Source organism: Macrobrachium rosenbergii, chromosome 16, assembly GCF_040412425.1.
Source record: "Macrobrachium rosenbergii isolate ZJJX-2024 chromosome 16, ASM4041242v1, whole genome shotgun sequence".
Taxonomy (NCBI): Eukaryota; Metazoa; Arthropoda; class Malacostraca; order Decapoda; family Palaemonidae; genus Macrobrachium; species Macrobrachium rosenbergii.
Genome location: NC_089756.1, coordinates 63,596,508 through 63,615,719, shown reverse-complemented (window position 1 = coordinate 63,615,719; position 19,212 = coordinate 63,596,508). Strand labels below are relative to the sequence as shown.

The 19,212-nt window shown below is 38.3% G+C and overlaps 1 protein-coding gene across 3 annotated transcripts in view; it reads right to left on the bottom strand.

The window, feature by feature from the left end:
• LOC136847480 (transmembrane protein 8B-like) overlaps nt 1-19,212 on the bottom strand; it is a 910,690-nt gene that overhangs the window by 603,524 nt on the left and 287,954 nt on the right. For all 3 annotated transcript variants that reach the window (XM_067119223.1, XM_067119225.1, XM_067119224.1), the window contains exons 4-6: nt 10,405-10,527; nt 9,559-9,686; nt 9,074-9,366 (exon numbers count right to left, since the gene is read on the bottom strand). In XM_067119223.1, the coding sequence (XP_066975324.1) occupies nt 9,074-9,366; nt 9,559-9,686; nt 10,405-10,527 (544 nt within the window). The remainder of the gene's footprint in view (nt 1-9,073; nt 9,367-9,558; nt 9,687-10,404; nt 10,528-19,212) is intronic.

Sequence of the window (19,212 nt, the reverse complement as noted above, 5' to 3'; positions counted from 1 at the left end):
TCATGTAGTTCAAGAGCCCCCCTGCTCAGGCGGTGGTGCAGGCTCTTCAGGTTTCTGCCCCTGGACAGCCGTCAGCCTCTCACTCCCAGCCTCCACCTCGATGTGTGCGGGTTCACCCAACACATCAGCCCCTTGTAACACCCCCCGTGTGTCTCTGCCTCCCCATGTGCCTCCGCCGAGTTTTCTTTGCTTCATACGAAACTCAAGGAAAGAATTTTCACTAGACATTCGGCCAGAGGCTCTGACCCTCAGGGTTATCATAGGAGCAGGGAAGCATCCTACTCCTCTCCGAGAAATTGGGAAGGCATACGCTTCAGGGGAGACAATCAAGCCTCCTCCCTGTAGTATTTCTCATATGGGTGGGAGGCTGTACCTTTTTCGGGGCCACTGGAACTTCAGTCCCTGGGCCCAGAGTATAGTTATCAAGGCCCGGGGTGGAGCTGGACTGTTGTCCCCCTCCCCCAATCAGGTTCAATCAGCCTCCGGCCAGAGTTCTGGGGGTCTTTGTGAATGGCCTGTCAGGCATTTTCAGTCTGCCAAGGAAGTTCCCTTCCACTGGAAAATTTTTCTGGGCGTGTCCCGTTTATTTTCCTCATTCAATGCAGCAAGTCTCGGTTGCTTACAGTCTTGTGGGTTCGGATCCTACTGCTCCGTGGAGCCGTAACCACCTCTATAGACCTTTCCGACAATTCCTTTCACAGCTTGGTTGCAGAAAGGTCCTATCCCTTCTTGGGATTCAGACTCGGGGAGCAGGCATACCCCTTCAGGTTCATGCCCTCCTTAATGCAGCTCCAGAGTCTTTGCCAGTTTGAACAATACCGTAGTTCAACAGCTCCGGTATTAGAAGGCTATGCTAGCTGCATATCTAGTTGCCTGGCTCATTTAGGCACCCAGCATTGGGAATTGCCTGAGGGTGCCGGTCATTATAATCGGTTTTCTAGAGTCTCTGGGCTTCTATGTAAACAGGAAGGAATCCCACCTGATTCCGGTGGGTAGCCTTCAGTAGTTGTGAATCCAGTGGAAGCGGAAAGAGATTGCAAGGGCAACCTATCATTTCATCAACTCAAGCATACCTCTCGCCGTGCCCAAGAAAGGTCTTGGGTTCTCTCCAGTTTGCCTCAGTGACGGTTCTCCTTCTGAAGTCAAAGCTGGAGTTTATAACCGGGCTATGGCGGAGTCAGGGACGTGTCTCCCTGATTCCTCCTGTTTGAATAGTGGCCTCCGGCCTTGCACAACTATCAAGTGCTTACCAAAGTCAGTTCCTCTCCAGCTTTCCCCTCCGGCCTCAGTATTCCACACCGTCACCTCTCTGGGCGGGTGGGGTGGATATTTTTTGGCCCAATGAAATACATGGAACTTAGTCAGTCACGTTCCGGCAGTTCCATATCAACGCTTTGGAGGGCTGTGGCAGTCTTCCTGTCCTTGGGAAACTTCTTCCCCCCAAGAGGTTTCATTTTAGGCTGGTTCTGAACAAAACAGCAATAGTGCGCTGCGTACACAAGTGGTTTTGGACTCAAGTTGCTTCATTCAGGTTATGGTTCATTCTTCTCCATAACCAACAGACTCAAGTGCCTCTGTCTACCACCCTTCTCGTAGGGGTCCAAAAGGTCACTACTTTTTCCCTATCCAGGACCTCCCCCCTGGTGTCGGAATAGTCCTTAGACGGAGCGTCATTCAGGTAGTCTTGTGACCTTTTCCTGGACCTGGAAGTAGGTCTGTTTGCAACCCAATTCAGCCACAAACTATCAAGCTGTCACGTCTGGTATAAACTCAGCCTGCGTCAGCCCCCTCAAGCTCTGATGCCCTGGCTTTGTGGTCTTTGTGAATCTTACAGTTTAGGAGGAAACTGATATTGGTCCTGTTATTACTGTTTTCCTAAAATCAGTTAAGGGATCCTACTCTACTGCAGTATGGTTCTGCAGTTAAGTAACTAGCACTCTTCACATAGTTTTCGAAGCTACAGTAATGATGCGGCCGCATTGGCCTCGAGGAAAGTGTTTTGTTGGAACCAGACTCACAGGCTCTCAACTTTCATCCCTAAGGTCTGTGTTCGTCTAAGACCAGTACTCCGTCCACATTTGGTTTCCTGGTCTTTGAGTAATGTATCGGAGTTAGCTTCAGTAACCAACAATCATCTTGTTCTTACCTTTCCTTGTTGGGGAAGACCCAAAATTTTTAATCAGCTTAGCTTCTAGTGTTAGTTTTCCTGTACTGTCTGCCCTGTCTAGCGGAACCAATCATTTTGGTTTCCCCTCATCAGGGTAGTGTTGCGATTTCCTCACCCTAACTTTCTATCTACAGTTGAAGGTCCTCCTTTTCGGTGGTCACCTTGGAAAGTACTCCCCCTTTTACAAGGTCTGTTTCTGTGCCCAGTTTTTCTCCTTACAGGCTTTTTTTAGACAGGACCTCGCAATTTTGTCAGATCCTCTCTTTTTAAAAAAAAAAAGGGGGTACTGTTGTCATCGTGTCTGCTATTAGGCAGAAAGTATTTTCTTAATACAAGCCTATTCAGGTTCAATCCTAAGCTCATGATCTTAGACGGTGACCACTTACATTATTTTCATTACATGAATTTAGAGGACCTTACTAATGTTCAAGGTAGAATTCTCCTAGTTTTCAACGTCTCTGTTTTAAGTCTTTATTAGCATAAGAATGATGTTTATTTCTCTGTTATTATTTCACCAGCTGACACGGGACCCGATCCAGAAATAGGATTTTGACAAAGGAAAAATCTATTTCTGGGAGGGGCCCGTGTCACCCGGGTGACCCACCCTGTTTTTCATTCTCTACCTCCCATGATAAACATCATTCTAGGGGTGTGGTGCTAACATGGAATGCGGCTAGTGTTGCCTTGTGTACAGTCCGCGAGTAGTGCATGGGTTTGTATCGGCACCTCTCTCGTTGGGACTTTTGACATTGGGAATCTTTATAGGGCAGGGTCCCATGATTGTGACAATCTCACCCTTTACCATATACGACTCCATTTCTTGGAGCTCGTTCTGGGGGTAGTAACCCCAGCTTTACATTTAGCTTTTCTCTGGTATCTAGCAACGGAATTACCTAGAAATAAGTGCTGAATGGATTATTTCACCGGGTGACACGGGCCCCTCCCCAGAAATAGATTTTTCCTTTGTCAAAATCCTTTTATTAAAATATTATTAAAATTAACATTGCTTTAAATACAAGTGTACTGTACACTTTTACTTCTGCAAATGGCTCTATTGTTGTAGCAGCCTAACTGGGGCCAAAATTTAACACATATTATCTAGCTCCAGCCACCTCAGATATATGATGTGTCCTCCTAAAATCTGATTAAAAATTGTTTCGGAAAGTCACTTGATACAAGAGTATATATACAACAAACATGAATTTCCACATTAAGTGGGACAAGAAATGGCATTAAATTTCATTGATCTTAAAACTTATGACAACGCTCTATCTTCCACAAAAAATAAAAAAATTTAGAACGTTAGATAAGGGATTGTAAACCTGTAGTGATAATAGCAAGCAGAAAAGGTACTTAGCTTGAAGCACAATAGAGTAAACCTGTAGTGATAATAGCAAGCAGAAAAGGTATTTAGCTTGAAGCACAACAGAGTAAACCTGGTACTTAGCTTGAAGCACAATAGAGTAAACCTGTAGTGATAATAGCAAGCAGAAAAGGTATTTAGCTTGAAGCACAATAGAGCAAGTGCACACACACACACACACACACACACAGCTAAATACGAGGGCTGATCTTTCTGTGGAGTACAGTACTGTGTGCCAAGAATATGACCACCATCATGAAAAATAAGGAAACAATTAAACTGCGGATGTTGTTAACAGAATCAAAACTAACAAAACAGAGGTCTTAACCCTTTGTGAGCGGGCACCGTCAAATGATGATCATTTTTAGCTTTAGGGTAAAAAAGTAAGTATACCTTAGTTTTACCAGACCACTGAGCTGATTAACAGCTCTCCTATAAATTCTGGGTATCATCCTCTGACGCTCAACATTTTGTGCCAGACAGTTTGAACGAATTTTGCGGGAAAAGTGTTCAGAACACTTCCATGGGCCATAAATGACTCATGGCAACTCTTATGGCAACTACAATTGCTAGTCTTACAGAAGACAGAGATCAGTTTGCCTTGGGATGTCGAAGGGGAATGTTGTCCACCATTCCCATCCAAGGATGTGTTGTAAATATTTTACAATAAATATACTCAGAATTTTTTACTGACTTTAGTTCTTATCTGTTATGATATTGTGTGAGCTGTAATTATAATTTTACAAAATAAAATATAAAAAATTAGAAAAAAACATTTATAACTTGGTAAAATTAGCATATTTTTTACAACTGCCTTGGTAAATATTTACCAAAGGTTGGAAATATTTACTTTCAACTTCCTGTGGAAGGTACAGAAATTTTTTTAGAATTTTTTTTGTACCATGTGCAGATGCATATCTTCCCTCTTTTCACTGATGTGTTTTTTTTTAAATTGGCCATCCTTAAATTAGCTTAACATATATTTTAGCCTGGACTGTGAGGGTTAAAACACTTGAGAAAGTAAGAAAATTGTTGTTGATCTGGAAAAATGAAAAATAGCAGGTGGTAGTATCGAGGCCATGATTCGTGAAAAAGCATAAGGTAAAATGAAGTTACTTTATACAATATGTATTTGTGTTTAATTATTGATTTCTTTATTTATGACTATGTTGTAAAAGTAAAATAAAAGCCATAATTGCAAAAATGCCTTTTAAAATGGCATTGTCTGGGACAGTCTGGTACAAATTAATTCACTTTATGTTAATCTTTTTGGGAAAAATTTGCTTGGTACTCATTGTTTTCTGCATGTGTCGTGTCTTCTGGAACCAATAAACGATGAGTACTGATGTATCATTGTATATTATGTATATAATGACTTTGGTCCCTGGGGGTCCGGTTGTGTCCAGATAATGCTGACCTCCAGATAATATGTAAAGACACTGCCCTACTTACAAATGAGTTACGTTCCAAACAGCCGTATGTATCTTGCTTTGTTTGTAAGTTGGTTTTTAATAAGTAGTGCATAAGTTTTGTTGATGTTTACATTCAAATTTTGCTCCTCACCTTCATCATCTTCATTTATGCCGTTCTTCTGAACCTAACCTAAAATCTGACTCAGCTGCCTCAGAGTTGGGGAGAAGTCTGTTATTAAGCTTCTTTCTGGGCATCTTTCCCTCCGGAGTAGGGCAGGAAGTCTCAATCACCATCAGCCATTGATTTCCCAGGCAGGGCTGGCACTGAGTGCCATTCTCGTAGACTTGAGGTTCTCTTAGTCTCATCTCTGTAAGCTTTTAAGCTTGCTTCTTGTCTAATTCTCTTTATCTCTCTGAGAGAAGGAGTGCGTTGATCCTTCTTATGGCTCATTCGCTCCTTGTTTTTCCAGTTTACGGACTGGGTTTACAGGCAGCAATGAGTTTGGAGTGTTCTCCCTGTTTTTTTATGGCCAGATGACCACAGTAATAGGTAATCACTACAACCCTTCTCACCACAATCATTTGGGATCACAGAGAGGGTTTTTGCATGGCTTGTTGGCTTTCGTTACCTGACCTACAGGTTGGGTTAAGGTTAGCGGATGACACAAGGGTGTTCTCCATATCTTTCCTTATTTGGGCAACCAGGGTTTGGTTTCCGAATTCTTGGTTGTTAATTGAGATTTTGGGGAGGAATGAGCCGATGTTCCCAGTTCTTCCATGGTCAGATGGGTAGAACTTCAACCCTTCTGTCTCTGGCTCCTTGGGGCCGTAAGAGAGGGGTTAGCACGAGCCGCACGGGTCACGTGGCTCGTTTCTATTGATGGCTCTGATCTTTGCCGTGGGTTGTTAAGTAGTGATGGTTTTGTGGAGTTTTGCATCAACTCTGATCTTCCTCTTTTGATACTTTCAAGTAGAGGAAGACGAGGGCTACTATGTTCGGCTATTCCTGCGGGAAGTCTTGATAGTCTTCCAGAATTTGGTCTTTTTCTGAGGCTGAATGGCTCACACTATGGTACTATTACTGTGGTGGTGTGTAAAAAATTGGTTTGTGTGATAAATGTTGTTTTTTGTTTTTATATATGTTTGTGTGTGTGTTGGTGTATGTTTGATTAAATTAAGTTTCATTTTTGTTTTTTCTATTTTACTTGCAGTTTGCTTGAGTGGGTTACTGTAGAGTGAGGAGCTACCCTTCACCTACCTGCTAAGAAGAAAGAAATCAAAGAAAAGAGCAGTTGAAAATAGAGGAAGGGATAAGGTAGAGAAGTGATAAGGAACACAGGAAAAGAAGAATGCAAAGCTGCCAAATTGCAGAAACAAAAACATTTGGTCAGGCTGCCCTTCTTCCCTTTCCTCCACACAACGCTAAATCACAAAAGGTGCCAATCTCGACTCACCTGCAAGAAATAAAGTTTGACAGCAGTTGGAAAGAAACAAAACTAGGTGCTTATAGGAAAAGGGATATTGGTGGATGTTGAGCCAGCTGACTTCTGAGCATGCTGACTTCCAATCTGAAGAAGTCTCAAAGACCATAGTTGGGGGAACCCTGAAGTATTGGGGTTTTAGTGATAGATACCTTTTGACATCAGCTCTACAGTTGGCGACAGGTAACAGGGACATTGTCCTTAATCACCTATATGACAAAAAAGTTGTCTTAGATTTCCAGGTTCTGAGCTTACACCAGTCTACCATTCAGTGCAATAGGTAGCTCTGGAGCTCTTCTCCAAGCTTACTTTGCTTTAAGTATGGAGAAAGTTTCTTTCCTGGAAGGCAACTTCAATCCTTATGTCTTAATCGCCATTTTACCTTTTAGTACAGTCACCAGCAAGTTGATTTCTCAAAGATTTCAACCCTGGTGAAATCTTGGACTTCCAGTGTCTGCGCCAAGTAATTTTCCAGGTCTGTTAAGCCTGTGGTTTGAGGTCCTAATAGATATTTATCTCTAGTTAACTTTGGATTCAGAAACTCATAATCTGGTATCTCCAGGCATTGAGAGCTCTGGCACTTCACGCCTGGATATTTTCTAACTTCTCCCCTGATGAGAGGGTTCTTTCTTCACACACCATTGGCATTCTCGGATACTTCAGTTCCTTGAGTGGCTGTCTACAAGACTAGAATCATCCCCTATTACTGATTTGGAGATGAGGTACCTCTGGTCAGAGCTGTTTGTCAGCAGGTATTGGTGTTTTGCTCTCCTACCTTTTCCGTGAAGCTTCTGTGCCCTGGTTTTTTGGTAAGGCTTTGTCAACCTTCAACCAGCATTTGATTCTAGGAGTAGATATCTCCTTTTTGAGGGAGATCTTTTTTACTCCTGAGAAGCTATAATAGTCTTATTCTCTTGGGGACTCAAACCCTGGAGGGTCACAACTCTCTCCTTTAGAAGTTTGACTCGTAGCCCTTTCCAATATTGTCATACAGGTCTGAACTCAGAGACTGTATGGTTTAGCCCTGACATCAGCAGGGTATAGGCAAGTCATCTGGGCTCCCATATGTATGGCACTCGGAAGGATGGAGATCTGTTTGTTCAGGATTCTCCCAAATTTTGTAATGAGATTCAGTACCACTGAGTTTTGTTTCAGTGCTGCAGTACTGTCTTGAAGGAACTCAACACCTCAGTTTTGGATGTCAACAGCTCTTTAGTTAGTACTATCAGAGTTAAGGATAGCGTTTACCAAGTACACTTCCTCCTGGCTCTGTAAGTTGATCAGCAGGCATTGTCTCTTCCAGTATGGAAGGAGAATTGCAGCCCAGACAAGAGCTTATGATGGTAGGGGCATCACCTTTGCACTCAGTAGGAACCTGTCGGCTTTCAGGCATTAGGTGCAGAGAGGTGATCGGTTATGATCCCCTGCAGAACATTGCCCACTGGTCTTGGACACACTTTTCTTGGACCAGTGGTGGCTGCTCAATGGGTTGGTTAGCAAGCCCAGCTGCCTTTGGGACAAGTAGCACCTTGTCTAGGTATATGGTTGGCATGAGACACATTAAGAGTGGCTGGTTCTCCTCCCTCTCTCTTTTCTTCCTTCCTCTCCAGTAAACAGGTCAAAGTGCCATTCCGTATAGAAGCTGGACATATGTGGGTGCAGGTTAGCTATCTGACAGAGCACCAGTCTTTTCATAGCAATGAGGGGATGCAAGTTCCCTTCCTCTCTTGGCAAAGGGAGAGGACAGACAATAAAACAACCTTGTTGATTGTATTTACCTGTTTTATTGTCTCCAACACTTCAGTATGGGTTATTACAGCCTGACTGAGGAATGGAGTACAAACCCTTTACTTAATGGTCCAGAAGTCTAGCATCTGCTACATTCCGTATGTGCAGTAAGCTAGAGATGAGGGGTCCCTTCCTCTGCTCCTAACCAAGAAGGTAACACCCCAGGTTGGGAGAACCCACCAGTCTTGGTTCTGTGTAAAGAATGAAGGTTTGTATTTGTGTAGGAACTAACAGAAAATTTTAAAAGTAATTTGTATTTTTCCTAACATGCAAACCTGAAGTTCTTTACATTAATGGCCCACCTCAGCCACCCCTCACTCTGGTACCTGGGCTGGAAGGCAAAGTAGAGTGCAGACCGACAGGTGAATGCCTGTTGGTAGTTGACTACCATGTCAATAAGTTTGAATGGCCGTTCCAGCTCAGGTTTGCAAGCAAAATCTTACATAAAGAATGAAGGTTTGTATGTTGGCAAGAATGCAATTACTTTTAAAATTTGCTTTATTTATCAGTGTACTTTTGTTTATTTACTATTTTTAAGTATATTTTATATGCTACATTGAGCAGTCATATAAAGGAATTCTAATTATTGTTTAGCAAAAGACAACCTTCCTCTGGGGTAAGGATAAGTCTAAGAAAATTTTACCTTCAGCCTCTTGGGTGCAAGGTAAGTTTCAAAGACTCATTTTAGGAAAAAAAAAAAAAATAGCGTCTCTGACATGGGGAACTGTGGTAATCGGATTTCTACATAAACTTCACACTAAAAAGTATTACAACAATGGGCATTCAATCAGTTAAGCAAACAAATGACTACTGTCCTTCAATGGTTCACCACAAAAAAATCATTAAAGTAACATTTACATACCTCTGGTTCTGATGGTAATGTCAATGCTAGTTTCTCCCTCTGTGTCAATCAAGAGATAATAATAACCATCGGAATATGGTCTAAATTCTGTGAAGATGTAATTTCCACCCTGAGTAATATTCACCACACCTTTTTCAGGGTTATATGTTGGAAGAGATCTTGCTTGGAGAGAGAGGAACTTTATACACCAACGAACCAGGTGTTCTCCAGTGCTGCCATCTATGATTTGTTCCAAAGTTTGACAATTCGATATGGACACTTCTAAAAACCAAGTGTGGGAAGGAATGTGAAACCTGCCGTAATGAATAAATAAACTTTAATTCTGGTTTTCTTGACAATGGTAGTGGGCATCTTTATATTTCAACGACCGTACTAAACTACTATTTAACAAAATTCGGTTGGTCACACACTCTTACTTGTAAAATTAATCTTTTATTAATGAAATATAAAGAATATGATCAAAACTAAACAGTTCTAAAACTAACCTGTAATATGAAAGATTTTCATGTGTTCGTACTGTTTGCACCATTCCTGTGTAAAGGGTCTTGATGTGATCCTTTTGATTCCACATTGCTATAGAGCCCAAACTATATCGGCACTTATGTATGATGCCCTGAAAGTAGCAGTCTACTAATACTGGAGAAAATGTCACTAGAAAACAATGAAATTTCTTGTGAAAACAGGAAAAATAACTTTTATATAAAGCAATGGCAACATCAACAAAGCTCTAAGAATTCAAAGTTAAAAAATTCAGATTCAAAGAACCTATCAGCAAAACACCTGGGTAATTAATAAGTACAGTATGGCAAGGATCAGTTGTTGTTTATGATTAAGCTGGTGCTATGGCAACATGGACTCTTGCTTGTAGTATATCAGCCCGTAAACAAGGGCATTAAATCTTGAAAGTGCCACTGATATCTGATTCTTCCCAATCCATAAGAACTTATAACCTTCTGTGTGTAGCCTGATTTCCCTATACTTCTTTGAACATCAAGTCGCATGTTTTCAACCTCATAGAAATTAACATGTTTCAACCCTGGGGTGACTGCAAAGAACCACCCATCCTTTTTAAGTAAGCTATTTCAAATAGATAAACATTAAGTATCATTACATGACACAGACCTTCAACAGAAAGACTAACAAATTGGTTTATTGGGAATCCCACAAGTTTTACTGGTATTAGTTGAAGTCTGCAAACAAAGACACTTCCTTGATAGACTGGATATGCTCAACATACCTTCTCTACTTTTAAATAACTTTTTTGCATTCAAGGAAAAGACAGGTTGGGTAAGTGTAAGAGATATTTATGAAGGAAACCAATTTGGACATACCTCCTGTTGCATTTGTTCATTCCAATTGGGAATGTATGCAGCAGCAAACCAACTCCCTGGCAAAGGATTATATACAGGCAAGATTGTTGCATCATGAGGCAAGTAGGCAGACTTTGTGATTACCTGAAAAGGAGTTTGGCATGTAAAATTAGGTAAAAAGTTAATCACAAAAAAAAACAGAACACTAATAAAAAGACTACGTTATTTACATAAACACATAAAAGTAAGGTAAGGAGAAGTTAAAACAACCTACCTACAATACAGACATACATTGTAGGTTTTACAGTATAAAATGAAGTAAAGGAAATATCAAGGTTAAAATTACGTTGGAAAAAATATATTTTGACTCAGAAATTCACGAAAAATTAAACCACCACGGCAGTGCAGAAGTCACAATACAGGTTGACCATCACTAATCCGGCAATCAGTAGTCCGGAACAATCAGTAATCCGGCACAAATTTCGGCTACAGTAATTTCCGTTTCCGCACTAATTTTCAAATTTCCCAGGTCGCTGCGCTAACTTGCTCGCCGGCCGCTTCGATTTGGTGGCGCAGTGTGCTGCCTCAACAAACTCGAGGTGTTTGTAAACACAGGCATGCTTTTGCTGTTCTATTTTTTACATTTATTATTGTCTTTTGGCCTACGCTATGGTATATCGTATAGGCTACATATACGGTGGCCTAGCCTACATTATACTAAACTCTATTCACATATTAACAGTACAGTATTATACAAACATCAACATAACGAATGTGCATCTTTTTCATGGATCTTTTAAAAAGTTATGCTTTACTACATTGTATCCAATTGCGTATATTCTCATATTGCTTTTTTATTATAAATTGCGATCAATGTTTTGTTTTTGGAATCGATAACGCGGTGTTTATTTCGCCGCATTTAACTCAGTTCAGAGAGCTTTTCTTGCTTCTAGTAAGCGTAAATGAATAGATTCTTTTTTTTATTTGGGACAAGGATATTTTTCGTTATACGAAATGTTTTTAAATTGAAATATAACTTAAATACGTTTCGTTGTAAAATTAATTTAGCTATTTTTTTCGTTAATATGTGACGTTCTCGGGAATCGCGGCTGGCCGTTTTGGGGACATGTTTGTTTTGTGTAAGAAAAAAATCAAGATTCCGTTCGCTATTTTCTCTTGAGTTCATCATAATACAAGCTTTACATATTTACCTTTTATCGGCGTGAAAACAGCAGTAATTTGTATTCTTTCATGCCCAGTAGTTTTGATTAAAATACATTCTCTCCCATTTTATTTACGGTCAAGTTTCATCCATGTTGCCGATGCACGATAATCTGTAGTCATTAGCAGCTTAAACATTGCTTCCTCAGCTTCAGCTACAAATTGCAGCATAAAGTTACTGCAGCAGTAGAATTCCTTGCCGATCTTTTCTCCAAAGCAAATGAGGCTATAGTGTAAAAAATATATCAGTCCTATTGTACTGTACTTAACGTCAATTGTAACATAACTACAGTAATTGTTTAACCATATGATGGTTGAAATACAAGCATAACAGTTGTTATCTGGGACGATTATTAGCAAAACAACAGTTTCCCGTTCGGTTGTTTATGGCTGTACGCATTTACGCAAGAGTATAACGTTACTAACAATACTTTTATCATTCTCTTTTACCTTTTTAACTAGCAGATGGAATAAAGAGATGGAGGAAAAGAAGTTGGTCTCTCTCGCTGCCTGCGCCTGCGCGAAATCTAAAAATATTTCCTAAATATTTTCGTATCGGTATTAATTGCTAACCCCATCGTAAACTCGAAATATCGTAAGTCGAATTATCGTAACTCGAGCACTACCTGTATTTGATAATTGTCTTTTCTTTATTAACCAACTTGTACTGATTTATGGGATATTTTAATTCTAGGATGAGGTGCTTAGCTACTGGGTTTCGTGTATTCTAGTCTAATAAGTGGTTAATCCGGTAAAATGGCTAATCCGGCACCCTCTAGGTCCCAATGATGCCGGATTAGTGATGGCCAACCTGTACTAATCTTTTTATTTTTTAGTCCTTTGATTTACAGTATTCCATTCCTCCTCCCATTACATGTGACCTTGAAAACTGCTTATGTTTATCATCTCAATTCTTTGGTTATTTCTTTACTATTATCTAGTATCTTCCTCTTTTACCTCTCAGCCTTGGAAAAAGTGCGACCTTTATTACTCCATAGGAGGTTACTTTCTATAGTGTACCTGGATCACTACAGTCTATGCAATACTAAAGGTTCTTTACTACTCCATCCCTTTCTCTCTCTTCTCAGCTGGCTGTCCAACTAGGTCCTTTGATCAGTTCCAATTTATTTTGGCTGAACATTCCAGAAAGAAGCCTTTCTACTAATACTACAAGTTGAAAAGTCTGACAACTATGCAACCCAAACACTTTCTCTACTCAAGTTTTGCTACACAGGCCAACCTAAATTCAAATTTTACCTCATTATCATATGTATCTCTTTCTTTGGGATGGAAACTATGAGAGAAAATTATAAGCCAGTCTTACCATGTCAAACACGACGAAAGGAGGGTCTTCAATATATTATTACCCCTAATCTGAGCTGAGGAACGTATCCTTTCATTATTATGTAAAATTTGCAACTTAATTGGCTTATCCACTGTCATAATACATTTTCTGGCCTCGACCTGTGTCACCCAGTGAAATAGTCCATTAGCACTGATTTCTAGGTATAAGTATTGCTAAGTATACCAGAGAAAAAGCTAACCATAATGCCAGGGTTACGACCCCTGGATCAAACGCCATTAGATGGTGTCGGTATACACAAGGGGTGAGTGGTTGCCACTACCACAGGTCTCCGTCCTAATAGATCTCTCCAATCTCAAAACCCCGAAAAGTGAGGGGCCGTTCCAAACCTCATCCTCTGCACCCAGCCAACCACCACCCCAGCCGCCATCTTATAATCATTCTAATTTAGCACGCCTTTTCTGAACACACCGTGTTTTTCCTTGGTGTTGTGTTTTTGGTTTTTGCTGATTCAAGACATGTCTTCCACCCAGAATTCCCACCATCTAAGTTGAGTACCATTTCCTTTTGGTTTTTATTACAGAGGCATATTATTTGACTGTTCATATATTGTTTACCAGGTAAATAGTGCTACGCAGCCGGGCGTGGGCTGTGTCTGCCTCTGCCATGCTTGACCCTCAGTCTTCGCATGTTAGTAGCAGGAAGTTTCTGCTAGTTTTTATCCATGCTCCATTCCATTTGGAGCCTTATTTGTAGAAATTACCATTTCGCTGGTAGGAGGCCAGGGAGCCTGTACCTGACTGATCTAGGCTAGGGATGGAGGTATTCCCCTCCCTTTTTCTGATCATAAATTTCTCCCTTTTCCCCTGGTTTCCTTCCTCCACCAGCGAGTTGGTACCTTCTAGATGGTGGTATTGTTATGCTCATGATCATAACTGATGTGTACAAGGTTGGATGACATGTCTATTCTTGGATTAGTTTTATATGTGATTCGGCGTCAGAGGCGGCCATCTCGGGTATCCCCGCTTCCCGCATAACGGTTGTTATTATTATTATTATTATTATTAAAGTAGTTTAACCAGACCACTGAGCTGACTTTCAGCTCTCATAGGGCTGGCCCGAAGGATTTGATTAAAATACTAGGTCTAGGCCTGAAGTCAAGCGCTAGGACCCAATAGATCATCCAATACTAAGATGAATGAATTAAAATGAAATTAAAAACTGCACATATGCACATGCTCTCATACAATAAATACATTTACTCAGACTTCCTTACATACATACTAAAACGGTATATTAAAATTCAGAATATAAATTAAAAAAAATTTTAAAAATTCTTCTTTTTTGTAAAATTCAAACGTTAAAAGGATTTTCATATTTTTATTATTTACTTATTTTTATATTTTGTTAATTAAATTACAGTTTTTCAAGAACATCAAAATTGGAATGATTGAAAATGTGAAAGATTCTGACAAAATTTCTTTCACTGACCTATTTCCAAAAGTAGACATTCGTTGTCGGTCATACTTTGGACATTCATATAACACATGTCTGACCGTTATTATTACTCTGCATTCTGAGCACTCGGGAGCCGAGCCATGTGGGCTGCTCATTAAGTGCCCATAAGTCAGACAGTATGGCCTATTCTGAGGCGTGTTAAAATTACTTGTGCGTGTCTCTCTCTTTGATATGATGAACTCCATTTTTAACATTAGGTTTTAATTCTTTCAGTTTATTACTTTCAGGTTCTTCATCCCATATATGTTGCCATTTATTTATGATACCCATTTTTATGTGAGTTACATAATCTGTAACAGGGATATTCACATTTGATCTTGTCATGTGAGTTGCTGCTTTAGCTGCTTTGTCTGCTTCTTCATTTTCTTTGATCCCTACATGCGCAGGGATCCAACATATTTCTACATTTTTTCCATTATTATATAATTTATGGAGATATAATTTAATTTGTTGTACTATATTATTATTAGATTTGTAACTTTGAATAGCTTCTATAGCGCTTCTTGAATCACTGAAAATTACAAAATTATTGAATGATGATTCTTTAATTATTTTTATAGCTGATGCAATTTCATACAATTCTGCTGTAAATACAGAAGCATTATTGGGCAGGGAGAACTGATAAGTTTTGTCTTGGGACACTGCAGCATATCCTACTCCGTGTTCTGATTTAGATCCATCTGTATATATTGCATAATGTGGACCTTTTTTTATGTTTATATGCTCTATTGTATGCTGTCTATGGTGTTCTGTTGTATATGAGTTACTTTTTGATAAATACTTGAGGTGTGTGCAAATTCTCGTTTTATTCATTGTCCAGGGAGGAGGTGATTTTACTATTACAGGCACTTGTATATTTATATTCAGCGACTCAAACAATCTTTAGCTCTAATTGGGAAAGGTGGTGGATGGTTGTTTATAAATAAATCTCTTAATTCAAATAGTTTTTTTGGTTGGAGAATCGCTAGTTTGAATTCTTAAAGCACTTTTCATTGTTACTAGCTCTCTATGGAGAGACAAAGGCAGTTCACCACATTCAACTTGTAACGATGATTTTGGCGATGATCTAAAGGCTCCTGAGCATATTCTAAGGCCTTCATTATGAACAGGGTCTAACATTTTCAGAACTGCATCAGATGCCAAGCCATATGCTTCGCTTCCATAATCAATGATGGACAGAACTGTTGCCTTATATAGTACAGTAAGGGTATGTCTATCGGCTCCCCAAGTAGTGTTCAATAGTTTTCTAATTAGATTTAATGCTCTTTTACTTTTAGATTTTACATATGTAATGTGGGCTCTCCAGTTCAAGTGGGTATCAAATATTAATCCCAAAAATTTTGCTGTTTGACCAATTGGTATACTATGGTTTCGGATTTTTAAATCTATTTCTTCACCTTTTTTCCACTTTTTATTTTTATAAAACATGATTGCTTGAGTTTTATCGATGGAAAATTTAAAGCCTACAGATGAGGCCCATTCATCTATTTTTACTATGCTTTTATTAATGATTCGTTCTGCATGTTTTATTCGGGATGCTGAATAATATATGGCAAAATCATCCATGTACAGGTTACTTTTAATGCCAATAGGTAGATTTTTACTGATATCATTGATTGCTAAAGTAAACAGTGTTCCACTAAGGACGCTTCCCTGTGGAACACCGTTTTCAAGTGGCAATGTTCTAGACAGATCATCATCAATTCTCACCTGAAAATTGCGGTTTGTCAAAAAGTTCTGTATAAACCTAGGTAGATGTCCACGGATGTTGTTGTTCTGTAAAGTTTTTAATATAGCATACCTCCATGTGGTATCATATGCCTTTTCAATGTCAAAAAAGACAGCTACAGTAATTTGTTTTCGTTCAAAACCTCTACATATATGGTCTTCTAAGTTACAGAGAGAATCCAATATGGATCTATTACACTGTGACCCAAACTGAGTGGGAGTTAAAATTTTATTTTCTCGAATGTGCCATGTTAGTCGAGCATTTACCATTTTCTCTAACAATTTGCATAAGCAGCTTGTTAAAGAAATTGGTCTGTAATTATTTACGTTACTGGGATCTTTTCCAGGTTTGGGGATTGGAATTATTATAGCTTTACGCCATTCATCTGGAAATAAATTTCGAAGCCATAAATGATTATAAAACTCTAATAAGTATGACTTTGCCAAAGGTGCTAAGTGGCAGATCATCTCAAAACAAATATTGTCACCTCCAGGAGCAGATTTATTGCTGTTTGAGAGAGCATATTCCATCTCTGACATACTAAATTTTCTATTATAATATATATCGTCAATTGTTTCAAAATTTATTGTTATTAATTCTATTTTATTTTTTTTTTGTGCGGAAGTGTTCATCTAAATTCTTATCACTACTTACATTTGCTAAATTTTCTCCCATTATATTACTTATTTCTTTTGGATCAAGTGTTCTTTTCCCATCCTTTAATATGGCATGTCTAGGTGGTTTGACATGGGTACCATTTATTTTCCTGAATTTTCCCATATTTTTTTGTATGGGAGTATTATTAGAGAGATCTGATACGTATTTCCTCCATGAAATGATTCTTCCTTGAATTACTTCTTTTTAAATTTTGCAGATATTTTGTTGTATATAGGTTTTAATCTTTCAATTTCTAGTAATAATATAGTCATTTTTTGTAAAGTTCTTTCTAATATTGGTAATTTTTTATTCATTTTATTGAACTTTCTATTCAAATTATCTAATCGTCTCCCTATTGAATGTTTCATATTTATTAATTCTGTTAACTCATCAGACCACCAGGGAACTTTGTGTTTTGTTGGATGGGGTTTTGACTTTGGTATTGCTTTATCAGCAGCATTTTTAATGAAATCAACAAGAAATTTATTAGTTTCATTATGGTCTTTTAAATATTCAAATTGTGGGATATTTCTAGTGTGCATTTCATATCGCTCCCAATCTGCTTTATAAATGTTATAGTGAGGGACATGTTTTGCAGGATTATTTTGCAATAAGGAAATTAGTATTGGGAAATGATCACTGGTGTACAAGTCATCAACTGTATTCCAATCCAATCTGTCAACTATGCTTGTTGTACATAAAGTTAAGTCTACTGAGGAAAATGTTCCATGTGCTTTTGAAAAATATGTGCTAATTTCGTCATCATTTATACAGCACATGTCGTTGGAATCCATGAACTCTTCTATTTTACTACCTATTCTATTTGAGTTTGTACAATGACAGTCCCATATTGGGTTGTGGGCATTAAAATCACCTACTATTAATGTAGGTTCCTTGGTACTAAGTAAATCTTTAAGTTTATCAATGTCGTAACTTTTATTAGGTTGGTTATATAAGTTATAAATTATGTAATTATCATTTTTTATTCGTATTTTAATACTTGATATTTGCAAGTCAGTAAAATTTACAGGTACTCTGTCATAACATACTTTGTTATGTACATATATAGCAGTACCTAAATTTCCTTCTTCTTCTCTAGATGTAGATACTAAGGTATATTTACCTATTGTTGATATTGTTTTGTTGACATGTTGTAAACATATTATCATTGGTTCATATTCTTTTAATAACCGTTGTATTTCTCCTAGGTGTAATCTGGTCTGTAGACCATTTACGTTCCATTGTATAATATAACTATTGAAAATATTTTTTTATAGCGGTCAGGTTTTACTCTCTTTTTGTATTATCAATTTGGAATTTTTCTAATAATTTACTCACGACATTCATCTGTTTTTCCTTATAATAGACTAAGTGCTCAACGCACATGCACCCTTTTTCATGGTTACTCAAATCTGTTTTTTCTTTTTTTCTATATTTCATAAAATTTCTTATAATGTTTGTTAAACCATCTTTTGTTATGCTTTTGTTGTTATTGCATAATTTAATGAAACAATCATTACATCCACAAGTATTATCATGTGTATTTCTCTTTTCATTTGCTCTTGTACCAATTGCTGGAGAAGGAGTAATCTCTTCTCCCTTGACATAATCATTATCATCTATGGTATGATTCTCTTTCACTTCTTCAGTGTTCTCGACATTTGCCTTCATAGGTTCTATTATTATTTTAGGAGATAAAGGTATATTCTTAGCTTGTTTTTGTTTTTGTTCCTTTTTCATCTCCATTATCTTTGGTTTAACTGATGTTTCTCTATTAATAGTTGGTTTCTTCGTTTTGGGTGGTGTTCTCTCCAAAGGTCTTTTTTTATCTTTAATTTCCTGTCTATCTCTACCCTCTTCTGTTACTTTAGTAGCAGCATCCTCCTGTGTTTCTATCTGCATTAATATTTCAAATGAATTGGATAAAATATTATCCATCTCATTTGTATCTGTTTCTTTATTCTTTAGCATTTTATTTTTTATTTCTAAATTATTAATTTTTTCTTGAGGTTTACTTTTCTGTGCTCTGTTATTTCTATCTGTTTCCATTTTTGCTTCATTTTTTGCTCTTGTTATTGAGGAATATGAATGTTTCTTAGATGGATCTTGCATTCCTCTCACTTTTAATTCCAATTTAGCCTCTTTGATAGACATCCCTGTTCGTTCTTGCAACATTTTCAACTCAGTATTGTATATGTAGTACACACACTCCTTGGACCTAGCATGATGATCCTGTCCACAGTTTACACATTTTGGTTCACTACATTTCCATTGTGTGGCATGTTCGTTGGATCCACAATAAGCACATACAGGTTCATTATGACAGTTTTTCTTTGTGTGTCCATACTTACTACAATTTTGACATTGTAGCGGTTTGGGAACATAAGGTCTCAATTCTCTA